Source organism: Elephas maximus, chromosome X, assembly GCF_024166365.1.
Source record: "Elephas maximus indicus isolate mEleMax1 chromosome X, mEleMax1 primary haplotype, whole genome shotgun sequence".
Classification (NCBI taxonomy): Eukaryota; Metazoa; Chordata; class Mammalia; order Proboscidea; family Elephantidae; genus Elephas; species Elephas maximus.
In genome coordinates, this window is record NC_064846.1 from 8,341,061 (window position 1) to 8,357,281 (window position 16,221).

Genomic DNA, 16,221 nt, shown 5'->3' on the forward strand with positions numbered 1-16,221 from the left:
CCAGCTGCTGTCAAGTTGATTCCAACCCCATGTGTGTCAGAGTAGAACTGTGCTCTATAAGGTTTTCAGTGGCTGATTTTTCAGAAGTAGATCTCCAGGTCTTTCCTCCTAGGAGCATCTGGGTAGACTGGAACCTACAACATTTCGGTTAGCAACCAAGTGCTTAACCATTTGCTCCATCCAGGGATTCCCATCTTGTAGCTAGGACCATACATTCCTATATGAGATAGGTAAAATCCTCCTCATATTGAATAAGTCTCCCAATCAGTGCATACAAACCCAAAGATTTTACAAGACAGTTCCAAGTCTAATCGTTTTGTTTCCTTAATCCATCAAAATGGCCTCCTAAATTCCAGTATTTTGTCACCCGAAGGTACTGCCTCTCCACCTAAAAGCATCACAAGCACCCATATTCTCTGAGATTTCTTTCAGAACATTTTTGAGGCTGAGGAGGAAGTGAATATTAACCAGGGAACCCCTCCAACTAATCCCTCCTACAATGCTTCAGTCTCTGAAAAAGCCAAGGGTTCCAAAACATGTCTGTAAAAACCCCGTGAAGGGAGGCATGACAGAGGCTCCTGCCCTGAGCTATTGCATTCACACTTAATGGAGATCTGTCTCCACAATATACTGAATGAACTCTTCCCACTTGCCTCAAGATGGGACTTTGAAGGCTTTTCAAAGAATGCACTCTTTCCCAACTCCTTTAAGTCATCATAAGAGTCCCAAAGTGTCTACAAGTCAGTGCTGGTCATATCATGCCTATATGATTAAAGGAAAAAGCCCATATCCTCTCTTGAAAACCAGAGACCATAACATTAAGATCAGAGAAGACCTGGGTGCTTATCTTGGTTCCATCACCTACCTGCAACATGAACTTGGAGAAGAGCTGGCTTCCCTGACGCCTTAGTGCCCTCACTAAGTGTTATGAGGATAAAATGAGTGAATGTGTGTGACAGGCTTGCTAGGCCCATCACTGGCACATGGTAAGTGGTAAACAATGTTAGCAATTTTTTTTCTGTGTCTTTCTGTATCTGAAAACAAGGTTGATATGTGGTTCTGCTACATAAAATAAGGTCGGTAGCCCCTACTTCATAGGGTTATGGGGATTAAATGGTATGACTCATGTATGTTGATGTAATGTACTCAGAACATTGCCTGGCTTGTAGTAAGTGCCATGTAAGTGCTAACCACTTATTGTTAAATGCTTAATATTATTGCTAATGATGATAACGAGGAACTTGTACATAGATCAAGAGGCAGTTGTTTGGACAGAACAAGGGGATGTTGTGTGGTTTAAAGTCAGGAAAGGTGTGCGTCAGGATTGTATCTTTCACCACACATATTTAATCTGTATGCTCAGCAAATAATCTGAGAAGCTGGACTATATGAAGAAGAACGGGGCATCAGGAGTGGAGGAAGACTCGTTAACAACCTGCGTTATGCAGATGACACAACCTTGCTTGCTAAAAGTGAAGAGGACTTGAAGCACTTACTGATGAAGATCAAAGACCACAGCCTTCAGTATGGATTGCACCTCCACATAAAGAAAACAAAAATCCTCACAACTGGACCGATGAGCAGCATCATGATAAACGGAGAAAAGATTGAAGTTGTCAAGGATTTCATTTTACTTGGATCCACAATCAACAGCCATGGAAGCAGCAGTCAACAAAGCAAAAGACTCATTGCATTGGGTAAATCTGCTGCAAAAGACCTTTTTAACGTGTTGAAAAGCAAAGATGTCATTTTCAGGACTAAGGTGCACCTGACTCAAGCCATGGTGCTTTCAATCACCTCATATGCATGTGAAAGCTGGACAATGAATAAGGAAGATCGAAGAAAAATTGATGCATTCGAACTGTAGTGTTGGCTGCAACAATGGGCTCCAGCATAACGACAATCATTAAGATGGCGCAGGACTGGGCAGTGTTTTGTTCTATTGTACATGAGGTCGCTATGAGTCGGAGCGGACTCGATAGCACCTAACAACAACAATGATGATAATAATCACAGAGCCCGTCGAGAACATAGGACTGTAATACCTCACTGCATTAAGCTCCAACTGCCCAGGCAGGAGCCTCAGAAGCATTTGAACCCTGCAGAGCTAGCTAACTCTTCTGTCTACAGGTAAGCATACACCCTAGTGCAGAGGCTCCCAAACCTGCTAGTTCAGACCCATCTGTAAAGTTGTGAGAACTATAGCTTATCGGGACCCGCCACAGTCCTAGTGAGTCCGAGTCTTTGGGGTGGGGCCAAAGCATCCCTCTCTGTAACAAGGCACACCACGGTTTGAGAAGCACTGCCCTAGACGGTCTCTCATGGGCCTTTCCAACCCTTTACCAGCTACCAGTTGCCATGGAGTCAACTCTGACTCATGGTGACCCCACGTGTGTCACAAGAGAACTGTGCTCTACAGGGTTTTCAATGGCTGGTTTTTCAGAAGTGGATCACCAGGCCTTTCTTCTGAGGCACCTCTGGGTGAACTCAAACCTCCAACCTTTTGGTTGGCAGCTGAGTGTGTTAACCATTTGTACCACCCAGGAACTTATGAGACCATTATTTCATTATAAAAATCATCCAGAGTCATATTTTCTCAATAGACAAAATGCTTCTGTGTGAACTAGTGACACAGGAAAGTGGTGATTAAGGGATAGGAAAATATGAGTTACAATGAAAGATGAAAAGATCTGGTATTATTTAACTTGAAGCAAGAAAGCCGGGGGGGGGGGACTTAATAACAATCTTGAAGTAGATGAAGGGAGACTACATAGAAATGAGGATGGCTATTCTCCCTGTGTATTCAGGATGGAAGAAGGCAAATAAACTAACACAGTGGTTTATATATGCTACAAAGTCAATCAACAGACGTTCATCGAGTTCATTAGGGGGATCTGCAAAAGCTTCACAGACAAGCTAACACTTACACAGCACTTACCACGTGCCAGACACTGTTCTAAGCACCTTATGTATTGGCCATTTAATCTTCTCAGCAACCCACTGATGCGGGTCCTACCATTATCATCACCACTCCTATTAATAACATAGGTGAGGAAAGTGAGGCACAGAGAAATTAAGGGACTTGCCAAATATCATACAAGTAAGAAATTTTGGAGCCAAAATTTCAACCCAGAGAGTCTCATGTAACCCTGCGTTATTGTTGTCTGGGCTAATATTTCTATCACATTGTCAATACCACCGAGCACCTAGCTTTGAATCAGGAATGTAAAATGATATGCTACTGATTTATAGGATACTGACAAACTTTTTGCTATGCCTTAATTTTTATACCTGTAAAATGGGTCCAGCATCTTTTAGGATGCTAAGTATTCCTGAGGTAATATGCAAGGCTTAATGGCACGTGCTATACCCAAAATATTTATAAATAATTACGTACAAACTAGATACATGAATGCACTTCAAATCCTTATTTCTCCATTGAAAGGTGCATTTCCACATCATAATGAGGTTGTGTTGCTGCCATAACTCTTACATTAACTGTAGCAAGTGATACTACATGCCCTATCTGTTTAATGTAAATGGATTGCAAACTGATTGTAAATTATTCATGGAAGTTCTTCCGGTGTTATCACAAGCTGTCATAGCGAAGATGAAGTGATTTCTAATGATGATTGCTCAGTAAATTGATTGATAGCAAGGTAACTCATCAACCTGGTCTATTATTAATATATCACACTCTTTATCAAATCTGGACTGTGATAAAAGAACCATAGAAACACTTTGGTGGCAAAGAATGCAATGAAAGCACTTGGACTGATAACTGTATCATATTCTTGCCTTGCTCCTTCAGAATTTAAAAACATTTAGACAGCGATTGGTAGGATCGAGAAGATAGAGCTATTAGGTGAGGGTTTTCTCCCTCAGAAATCTGCCAGAAAGTTCCTGGTGTTCCAATGTCAACCAGTGTGCTCCAGGGAAGACGAAAGGCAAGTTGCTAAAGAACCTGTATCAGACTGGGGTATGCTTGCTCAGGATGGGGTAGCACATGTGGAAAAAGAGACGGATAGTCCTTGGGGGTGACTTTCAGGACGGTGAGCTTACTGGTCCTTAGGAGGCCCTTCAGGAGCTTACAACATAGGGTGGGGTGCCATAAACACCTCCATGAGGAAGAGGGCCTGGAGGAAATTTCGTGCCTTTGCTCTTTAGCGGAGTGTCATTCTCACCCCACACACATTACATCTCCCCCCATCTGCATTCCCCACCCTCACCCACACATGCAGAAACACCCAACCCTTTTCTTTCTTGCCCATGGGATAAAGTGCCGAGGAAGAAATTTGTCTTCAGTGCTTGGTCCTTATCTTCACTGTGGACCCCATCTCCCTCCCTTCGTACACACTGACCTGTTCCCTTCCTTCCCAACATCAGAGAACTCAAGACACACACACATCTCCTTTTCGCAACTGAATGGTTTTATTTTAATCATCACCAGGTGTATACGCTGTTGGTATAAGATTCAGTCCCTATCTGGTTGGCCCTATCTCAGGAGCCAGGCGCGTGGAGAAGCACTAGACAGTTTTGAGGTCTCTGGCCTGGCTCCGAAGTTACTAGCTGCACATGTCACCCATTATTTGAGGGTAGTGGAGTTCTCCAAGGTCTCTTGTTGATGGACTGATTCCATCTCTTATTCTGATTTCGTGTCTTATTTTGATTCCGTCTCTTAGTTCAAGTTCCCCTCTTATTTTTATTCCATTTCTTATTCGGGATACAGTGATATATGGATATTGTTGGCCTTTTTGTTCTCCTTGGCTTCTTTGAATGGACTATAGATCTTCAAGATTTGTGTCTCAGACTCCTTTGAAGGGGCCTTTTTACCCACGTGGTTCTCTTCTGAACCTGGAAGGACAGCAGAATGAGCTCAGAGGGGCATTGGTTTGGGAGAAGAGGATGGGGACTGTATGGGAAGGGGGGTTTCATGAGAAGAGGTGCAGGTTTAGAAGGAGATTTGTGCTGGCCAAGGACAAGGAGGAGTCGTGGAGGCGGGGGAGGAGGGAATCAATGAAGGAGAAGAGAAGAAGCTTGGCTGAAGTCATCTTACCTTGCCATTGCCTCTGGACCTGGGCTGAGAGTGGATCTTCACCTTCTTCCTCCCTTTGGTGGTTGGGATTGGCAGTTCCACAACTGTTGTAGGTTTCTGTGGTTTTCTGGTCACTTTAGTCATGCTGAAGTCACCAGTGGCCACTCCAAAGCCCTTGACCTCCCTTTATATACTGCCCACCCTCACCAAGGAAAATGAGAAGCCATACCCTTCAGCTTTGTTTGCTCATCAAGGAACTTCCCATAGCCAATGGTAGCTAAAGGGGTACTTAGACATGACAAAGCACCACTCCTTCTGCTGTTGGGGAGGGTATAAAGATGCAGGGGAGGCCAAGTTACTCTGGTTGGAGAAAGGGGGCATTTCTTTAGCAACCTAAAGAGCCTTCCAGGCTGATCTAGCCATCATCATCTCCCCATGTTCAATTCTGGTGGTATACATGGCAGAGAAAGGGTGTTTCTTCCAAGTCTTTCACAATGGCCACCCCCATTCTATGGTTCATTCTATTCTCTCCCAACCTTCACTATAACCAAGTATTTTGGATGTCTTTATCTAAAATCCCTCTAAGCTAATATAGCTATATTTAAGTCTCAGTGGAAATGTGAATCAACCCACTTCCCTCCTACAAATTTCCCTTATGTGTCTTGAAGACAATTCACTTCTGGGCTACTACCAGGTAATTTTCCCATCCCACATCCTTTGCCAGTGTCCGTGTAGCTTTCCTCCATTTTCTGTTGTCCAGTCTGAAATCACTGTCTTCAGGCTGCCAAGACTTCAGTGAATAGACTGATTCCACCGGGTATCCTAGTTCATGTCAGTAGGCATAGTGCCCAGACATGGGTTTACCAGATCTGGGTAAAATACAGATCTGGATAACACACCAAGATACTGTCCTCCAGTAATTAGGCTGATGAAGATACCATACTATCTCATTCAATTCGCACAACAACCATATGAAGTAGGTACTACTATGAACCCCATTTTATAGATGAGGACACTGAGATCCAGACAGGGAAGAAATGTTCCAAGAACCACACAATTTGAGAAGGGCAGAAATAAATGAGAGTTAAACCCATGCTCCAAGGACCCATGCTCTCTCTTGCCACTGGGGTTTCACACACACAAACACACACACACATGCACCCGCACATGCACACACACACACACGCAGGCCCAGCATATAATAGGTGTTAAGAAAATATCTCCTCAATGAAAGAACAGATAAAGTGAAATTGTTCTGATTATATTGGGGGTTGTTGTTATTGTTGGATGCTGTCAATTTAAACTCATAGCAACCCTATATGACAGAGTAGAACTGCCCCATAGGGTTTCCTAGGCTGAAATCTTCACAGAAGCAGATCACCAGATCTTTCCTCCCTCAGAGCTCTTGTGTGGGTTCGAGCCGCCAACCTTTCGGTTAGCAGCCAAGCACTTAACTGTTGCACCATGGCCCAAAGTTCCCTCTGTGGTGGGCTCCCCCTCCTGGGGAGCCTTCTTGAAGAAACATTTGGGAAACCACCTGATTAGAAGATCCCTAGGAACCCTTTCATAGCTATCAGTCTGTGATCTTATGATAGATTTTGATAAGGGCAGGGGAAAGCAAAGAAATCAGTGCATTTTGTCAGGCATCTCAGAGCCATTTCCATTTCCCCAGGAGAGGAAAGAGTATGTGACTGGCTGTGACAGGGGTATAAGGGCTGCATGCTGACCTCAGGACCTGCACTCTTTTCAGCTTGATCATTTGCATTCCATTAAGTGACTCGCATTGTGTGAGGAGAGAGGGGTAATTTTGATGAGACGTCCCTTGCTTACTCCCCTATGACTTATGTCTGCCCATGGCCATGCGTACACTCCCATTACTTGCCTTCACGTATCTAATCGGTGCCTATTTGAAGATTAAGGAAAAAGGCCTATGATTTCATAGATTATTTTTCAAGGATCAGATGTGAGAGCCTGAGATCCTGACTAATTTAACCCTAGCCCAGAGAGAATTCTCAGAACATACAAAGAAGCAACGGTAATTTTCAAATTGGGTAAAACTACCAGAACATCCTAGTAGCTGAAGATGAGAAAGAAAAAGTGGACAAGGCAGGCATTTATCTGCAGCTGATGCTTTTACAACTGTGAATGTTGGAAAGGGCAAATGAGATAGTTAGGGGAGCCAGTGTTTTAAAGATAATGCCTTCATATGGAGACAGCTTTCCCGTGAGAATCCCTCGGGGCCCGTGCCAAAAAATGCTCTGCCTTTTACTGCAATCTTTCCGGCTGCGCTCAAGAGCATTTAATGAACTGTTTTAACTTACTCGAAATCAGAGGATTTACCTGTGGGATTCTGAGCACAATGGTTAGATATATTAAAAGCAATGAGTCCTCCATTAAAAGGCCCCACTCATGAGTATGACCTGTCTACATTGCCATCTAGGACTCAGGGACAGCCTGTGTCTCTTAAGTATAAAAGTTCTGCAATAAAGCTTTCTCTCTCTCAGCAGCAATGGAAACCCTGGTGGCATAGTGGTTAAGTGCTACAGCTGCTAAGCAAAAGGTCGGCAGTTCGAATCTGCCAGATGCTCCTTGGAAACTCTATGGGGCAGTTCTACTCTGGTCACTATGAGTCGGAATCGACTCTATGGCAGTGGGTTTGGTTGGTTTTAGCTCTCAGCAGCATCTCTGTCAACCAGCAGACATTCTGAATGACTTGTCCTAGAGGCCACTGACAAGATAAGTCACTGAACCAGAAGCAGAAGATGAAGAATTGATTTAGTAAATGACTAGTTAACATGAACGGATTTTCAAATTGGGTAAAACTACTGGAACATTCTAGTGTTGTTTAGAGAGCTATGAAGATTTTTTTCAAAGAAAATCTCTGTAAATTCTTCAAGAGTTTTCATCTACAGCTTCTACATTTTTCTGTTGGTACTTTTTTTTTTACTTAGTAGCTACCTCCCCTTTTTGCATATACCAGTGCAAGTTCAACTAAGACAACTAACAATAGAGAACCTTGTTTGACCTTATACAGCATATCTATGTATAGGATATATATTCCACCAGAAATGCAATGAAGCGGTGTGTGTGTGTGTGTGTGTGTGTGTGTGTGTGTGTGTGTGTGTATAATGGGACATGGTAGAATTGCCCCATGGGGTTTCTAAGGCTGTAATCTTTACAGAAGCAGACTGCCACATCTTTCTCCCATGGAGCAGCTGGTGGGTTTGAACTACTGACCTTTAGGTAGCATCTGAGCACTTAACCACTGTACCACCAGGACTCCTATTTCTGTTATTACATAATATACCTGGGAACATATAGATAGCGTATGTTTATAAATAGACATATAGCTATACATTATGTAATGAATAGGAATATAGTATATAGGCCATGTGAGCTTTTCCATCATCTCTTTCCACAGATGTAGTCAATTTGATTTCTGTGTGTTCCATCTGGCGAGGTCCATGTGTATAGTCACCGTTTATGTCGCAGAAAGAAGGTATTTGCAATGAAGAAGTCATTGGTCTTGCAAAATTCTATCATTCGATCTCCAGCATTGTTTCTATCACCAAGGCCATATTTTCCAACTACTGATCCTTCTTCTTTGTTTCTAACTTTCGCATTCCAATCACCAGTAATTATCAATGCATCTTGATTACATGTTAGATCAATTTCGGACTGCAGCAGCTGATAAAAATCTTCTATTTCTTCATCTTTGGCCCTAGTGGTTGGCGCATATATTTGAATAATAGCCATATTAACTGGTCTTCCTTGTAGGCATATGGATATTATCCTATCACTGACAGCGCTGTACTTCAGGATGGATCTTGAAATGTTCTTTTTGATGATGAATGCAACACCATTCCTCTTCAAGTTGTCATTCCCAGCATAGTAGACTATATGATTGTCTGATTCAAAATGGCCAATACCAGTCCATTTCAGCTCACTAATGCCTAGGATATTGACGTTTATGCGTTCCATTTCATTTTTGATGATTTCCAATTTTCCTAGATTCATACTTCGTACATTCCAGGTTCCGATTATTAATGGATGTTTGCAGCCTTTTCTTCTCATTTTGAGTCGTGCCACATAAGCAAATGAAGGTCCGGAAAGCTTGACTCCATCCACGTCATTAAGGTTGACTCTACATTGAGGAGGCAGCTCTTCCCCAGTCACCTCCTGAGTGTCTTCCAACCTGGGGGGCTCATCTTCCAGCACTATAGCATACAATGTTCCACTGCTATTCACAAGGTTTTCACTGGCTAATTCTTTTCAGAAATAGACTGCCAGGTCCTTCTTCCTAGTCTGTCTTAGTCTGGAAGCTCAGCTGAAACCTGTCCTCCATGGGTGACCCTGCTGGTATCTGAATACTGGTGGCATAGCTTCCAGCATCACAGCAACACCAAGCCCCCACAGTACAACAAACTGACAGACACGTTGGTCCTCACAACTGGACCAACATCATGATAAACGGAGAAAAGACTGAAGTTGTCAAGGATTTCATTTTACTTGGATCCACAATCAATACCCATGGAAGCATCAGTTAAGAAATCAAAAGACACATTGCATTGGGTAAATCTGCTGTAAAGGACCTATTTAAAGCATTGAAGAGCAAAGACGTCACCTTGAAGACTAAGGTGCACCTGACCGAAGCCATGGTATTTTCAATCACATCATATGCATGTGAAAGCTGGACAATGAATAAGGAAGACTGAAGAAGAGTTGACGCCTTTGAATTGTGGCGTTGGCAAAGAATATTGAATATACCATGGATTGCCAAAAGAACGAACAAAGCTGTCTTAGAAGAAGTACAACCAGAATGCTCCTTAGAAGCAAGATTGGCGAGACTGCGTCTTACATACTTTGGACGTGTTGTCAGGAGGGATCAGTCCCTGGAGAAGGACATCATGCTTGGTAAAGTACAGGATCAGCGGAAAAGAGGAAGACCCTCAACGAGGTGGATTGACACAGTGGCTGCAACAATGAGCTCAAGCATAACAACGATTGTAAGGATGGCTCAGGACCGGGCAGTGTTTCGTTCTGTTGTGCATAGGGTCGCTATGAGTCGGAACTCACTCATCGGGACCTAACAACAACAGGCCATGTGAGAAGACAAAGGGAGACAAATGCTTTATATATGTTGTTTAAAAAGCAAACTAATCTCACTAGTTGTATTACAATAAACAGTAATTTCTTGTTTCTTTGCTAAATTTTAAAAACACATTTTTATACATATTTGTAAAATATAACATTCACAAAGAGAATAAAATAATAACATAAACACATAAGTAACCTCCATCCAAGTAAAGAAATATATCATTACTAGTACGTGGAAGCCCTGTATATATCTCCTCCCAATCACCATAACCCCCTAAAGGTCATCACTATCCTGAATTTTATGGTAATAGTTCCCTCACTTTTCTTTATGGTTTTACCACATATGTATGCGTTCCGAAAGCACTCAGTATAATTTTCCCTGGCTTTGAATTTTATGTAAAAGGACTCACTATATGTTTATTTTGTGTCTTGTTTATTTTCACTCAGTTTCATAGCTGTAAGATTCATCTATGTCATGTGTGTCTGCAGTTAATTCATTTTTATTGTTCTATAATATTCCATGATTTACTTTTCCATTCTACTGATGGTTTGGTTTGTTTCCAGTTTTTGGCAATTAGGAATAATAATACTATGACTATAAGCATGCACTTATTTAGGGTATATATATATATGTATATGGAATATATATAGAAATATAGTATATAGGCCATGTAAGAAAAGGCCATATATATATTATATATATGCCCTAAATAAATGCATGTTTATGTGGCATATATGTAGTTGGGACGGCAACTAACAACAACAACATACAGGAGTAAATTTTCTGGATCATTGGTTATACATATTTTATACTTCATTCCAAAAAACCAGACCCATTGCCATTGACTCAATTCCCACTCATAGCAACCCTACAGGACAGAGTAGAACTGTCCCATAGGATTTCCAAGGAGCAGCTGGTGGATTTGAACTGCCAACCTTTTGGTTAGCAGTCAAGCTCTTAACCACTGTGCCACCAGGGCTTCTTATACTTCATTAGAAATTGCCAAATTGTTCAGCCAAGTAGTCATACCAGTTTTTACTCTCACTAAAAATGATATCTCATTCTGTTTGATTTGAATTTCCCTGATTACTAATAAAGTTGAGCACCTTTTCACATTTTTATTCATAATTTAGACTTCCTCTTTTATGAAGTGCTTGTTCAAATATTTTACCTATTCCTAATTGGGTTATTATCCTTCTTAGTATGAACTTGTAGGAATTCTACATATATTTTTGACACCAGTCCTTTGTCAATTATGTATTATGTTTCAAGTCTATTTTCCCACTCTACCTTTATCACTTTTTATGGTGTTGATGAATAAATGCTTTTAATTTTAATATCGTCTAATTTACAGTTAATGTCTTTTCTGTCAAGAATTCTGTCCTATCGTGATGATGAAGACATCCTAGGTTATTATTTTCTAAAAGCTTTACTGTTTTGCCTGTCACATTATGTCTTTAATCTACCTGGAACTGATTTTTGTGTATGGTGTGAGACAGGGCTCAAACGTCAATATTTTCCCATGTGGATACCAATTGGGCCAGCATCATTTATTGAAGAGTCCATTGTTCTCCTACTGCTCTGAAATGCTACCTCTATCATCAAAGGTCCATGTATGTGTTGAGCCCATCTCTAGGTGCTCTGTGCTATTCTCTTTATTTATTCATGAGCTAATTACATGCTGTACTGATGTTGTCATTGTTATGTGCCGTCAAGTCAGTTCCAACTAATAGCAACCCTATGGACAACAGAATGAAACACTACCTAGTCCTATGCCATCCTCACAATCCTTGCTATGTTTGAGCTCATTGTTCCAGCCACTGTGTAAATCTCCTTGAGGATCTTCCTCTTTTTCGCTGACCCTCTACTCTACAAAGCATGATGTCCTTCTCCAGGGGCTGGTCCCTCCTCATAACACAGTCTCGCCATCCTTGCTTCTAAGAAGCATTCTGGTTGTAGTTCTTCCGAGACAGATTTGTTTGTTCTTTTGGCAGTCCATGGTATATTCAATATTTTTAGTCTTCTTCAGTCTTCCTTATTCATTGTCTAGCTTTCACATGCATATGAGGCTAGGGTCAGGTGCACCTTACTCCTCAAAGTGACATCTTTGCTTTTTAACACTTTTAAGAGGTCTTTTGCAGCAGATTTGCCCAATGCAATACCTCGTTTGATTTCTTGACTGCTGCTTCCATGGGCATTGATTATGGCTTTAAGTAAAATGAAATCCTTGACAACTTCAATCTTTTCTCCATTTATCATGATGCTGCTCATTGGTCTAGTTGTGAGGAATTCTGTTTTCTTTATTTTGAGGTGCAATCCATACTGAAGGCTGTGGTCTTTGATCTTCATTAGTAAGTGCTTCAAGTCCTTTTCACTTTTAGCAAGCAAGGTTGTGTCATCTGTATAACACAGGTTGTTAATGATCTTCCTCCAATCCTGATGCCCTGTTCTTCTTCATATAGTCCAGTTTCTTAGACTATTTGCTCAGCATACAGATAGAATAAGTATGATGAAAGGATACAACCCTGATGCACAACTTTCCTGACTTTAAACCACACTGTATCCCCTTGTTCTGTTCAAATGATTGCCTCTTGATCTATGTACAGGTTTCTCATGAGCACAATTAAATGTTCTGGAATTCCCATTCTTCCCAATGTTATCCATGATTTGTTATGATCCACACAGTCAGATGCTTTTGCATAGTCAATAAAACACAGATCTTTCTGATAGTCTCTGCTTTCGGCCAAGATCTGTTTGACATTAGCAATGATATCCCTCGATCCGCATCCTCTTCTGAATCCAGCTTAAATTGCTGCAGTTCCCTGTGAATGTACTGCTGCAACCATTTTTTAATTATCTTCAGCAAAATTTCACCAGCATGTGATATTAACAATATTGTTCGATAATTTATGCATTCTGTTGGATCACCTTTCTTTAGAATGGGCATGAATATTGATCTCTTCCAGACAGTTGGCCAGGTATCTCTCTTCCAAATTTACTGGCATAGACGAGTGACCACTTCCAGCACTGTATAGTATTGATAACTATCGCTTTATAAAATGCCTTGTTGTTGAGTTGAAACATACACACATACCCATACACACACAAAGCTGCTGAGATTTAGAGTGGGCAAGTTTCTAGCCATTATTTCTTCAAATATTCTTTTAGCCCCTTTGTCTCTCTCTCCTCTACTCCTGAGGCTTCTCTTATGTGTATGTTGGTACACTTAATGATGTCCCACAGATTTCTGAGGCTCTCTTCATCTTCATTCTTTTTTCTTTCTGTTCCTCAGGCTAGATAATCTCAATTGACCTATCTTCAAGTTCATTGATTCTTTGTTCTGCACAATCTCAATCTGCTTTGAGCCCTTCTATGGATTTTCATTTCGTTTAATATAACTTTCAACTCCAGAATTTCTATTTGGTTATTTTTAATAATGTCTAAGTCTGTTGTTTTTCTCAATTTGGTGAGACATCATTCTTACAGATTACATTAATTCTTTTTATATGGTTTCCTTTAGTTATTTGAACATATTTATAACAGATGATTTAAACTCTTTTTCTATTAAGTCCATCATCTGGACTTCCTCAGGGACGGTTTCTAGTCACTGCTTTTTTTCCTATATATGGGCTATGCTTTCTTGTTTCTTTGCATGTCTCCCAATTTTTGTGTTGAAAACTGGACATTTTAGGTAATAAATTATGGAAACTCTGGATATCAGATTCCCTTTCCTCAGGGTTTGTTGTTGTTTCTGTGTTTGTTGTTGCTTTTCTTGCTGCTTGTTTGTTTAGTGACTTTCATCAACCAATTATCTAAAGTCTGCATTTCCTGCAGTGTGTGGCTACTAAAAACTCTGCTTGGTTAGCTTAGTGGTCAGCTAATGATTGGCTAGAGATTTCCTTAAATACCTTTAATCAATAAGTTACACCCTTTGCATAGGGGCTCTATGTGTGTGTTGAGACATATCTTTAACGCTCCAGCAGGCAATTTACAACTCTACCTTAGTCTTCATTTCCTGTTTGTGCAAACCCTCCAAATCAGACAAAGGTGAGATATTAAGGATATTTCAGGTCTTTTCTAGGCATGTACACAGCCTAGAACATGCACCTGGCCTTCCAGATTCCCAAGAATATGTCAGAGCTTTCAAGATCCCCTATGGGTGTGTAGTTCTCTAGATCTTCTGTTTATGTTTTTGGCATTTGGCCCAACTGGTATCATACACTCACATAGATTTTATGTTAAACAATTGTCACTGATTATTTTTTGAGAAATGCCCTGGGGATAGGACTTTTCCTCAGGACTGAACTCCAAGTTAGTTTAAGGATTGGCCAACCCTGTGAATGGGTCTTTTCCAGGGAGATTCTGAACAGGTCAAACAGTGACAATTCTCTAGGAGCAGGACTTCTGAGGAGATACAAACCTGGTCTGCCCATCCAGTAGTTGCAAGACTGTGGGTTTTCACAGCTTCCAATGGTTGTGAGGCTACTGGTTTTCAAGAATACTGTAGAACTAGGAAGAAAGGGATGGGAATAGGAAAGTTGAAAAGCCACAAACACGGCTGCTCTTAGCAAGATTCAGCAGTTTTTCTTGAACAAACACTCCTCAAATTGTTGCAAAGCTTTTGTTAATTCCCAGAGTTCTGAAAAAGTTTATTTTTACATTTTTGCCAGCATTTTCATTGTTTACAGAGAGGCAGATTTGTGGAGGTCCTTACTCTGCCATTCCAGACATCCCCACTTCTGCTGTATGATTTTAATAAATACCCTTTATCAAATTAAAGTTTATCAAATAAATACCCTTTATCAAATTAAAGTTGCTAAGAATTTTTATCATTAAAGAATGTCAAATTTTATCAAATGATATTTCTTCATCTATTGAGATGATCATATGATTTTTTTCCTATAAAATATTGATGTAGTTAATTATATTGCTTAATTTTTATAATCCTGTATTCCTGGGATAAAATTCTACTTTGTCATAATTATTTATCCTTCTTACATCTTACTGAATTCTGTTATTAATATTTGTTTAGGAATTTTGCATCTATTCTCATAAATGAGTTTTCTGTGCATTTTTCCTTTCTTGAAGTATTCTTGTCCATAATGATCAGGATTATGCTGGCTTCACAAAACAAATCGGGCAGCGTTAGCTCATTTATTTGTTCTTGAAAGAGTTTGCGTAACACTGGAATTATTTCTTCCTTGAATGTTTGATAGAACTTTCCAATGAAGCCATCTGGGCCTGGAGTTCTTTGTAGGAAAGTTTCTGATTAGTGATTCAATTCCTTTAATTGTTATAGAACTACTCAAGTTTCTAATTATTGTTGAATAAGTTTTAGCTTTTTAAATTTCCTAGGAATTTGTCAATTTTTTCAGAATTTTCAAATTTATCAGTATAAAATCTTTTATAATAATTTCTTTTTATCTCTTTAATATCTGAAGCATCCATAGTGGCATCTTCTTTTCATTCCTGATAATGGATATTTTACATAACAGATTTAAAAATATATGTTTCTACCTGTTTGAAAAACATTTCATTCTGGTAACTGAAATTTCCTCTAAATATATCTTACTTTTTAAAATTCTGATATTTGTTACTGTTTTAAAGGTGAATGTTTCTGGAGTGACTGGAATCTAGTGATTCTTCTCAAATAACATATCAGATGAAAGAGTCTAAGGAAAGTATCTAGCATAAGATTTCTTGAAAAAAAATTCTGAATTCACATTTTCCCAATCGTTATTTTTCATGCAATTTTTTCCAAGTCTTTTTTCCAATCTTCACTTCTCCTCTACAAACTCTATATTCTAGTTATACTGCACTGGTCACCAGCCCACGCTCTTTTTGACCTCTGGCCTTTGCTTTTGCCATTCCCTGTACCAACGAGCATTTTCCTTACCTGTCTTCATCTGTCAGAGTCCTAGCCACCCTCACATAAGAAACTAATTCTCCTGAGATGAGAGAATTTCATTCTCTTCCATATATACCCTATCTCCTCCCCAAGGGAATAGCTTATGTAGCATTTTCTCTGACATGAGCTCAAACAGTACTATACAGGGAATAGAACGGGAGAATCAAAATTAACACAAGT

At 40.2% G+C, this 16,221-nt stretch overlaps 1 protein-coding gene across 1 annotated transcript in view; it reads right to left on the minus strand.

The window, feature by feature from the left end:
- Positions 1-4,714: 4,714 nt before the first annotated feature.
- The window catches only part of FMR1NB (FMR1 neighbor), a 76,032-nt gene continuing 64,525 nt past the window's right edge, over positions 4,715-16,221 (minus strand). The window contains exon 6 of the mRNA XM_049872960.1: positions 4,715-4,854. Coding sequence (XP_049728917.1) covers positions 4,715-4,854 — 140 coding nt within the window. The remainder of the gene's footprint in view (positions 4,855-16,221) is intronic.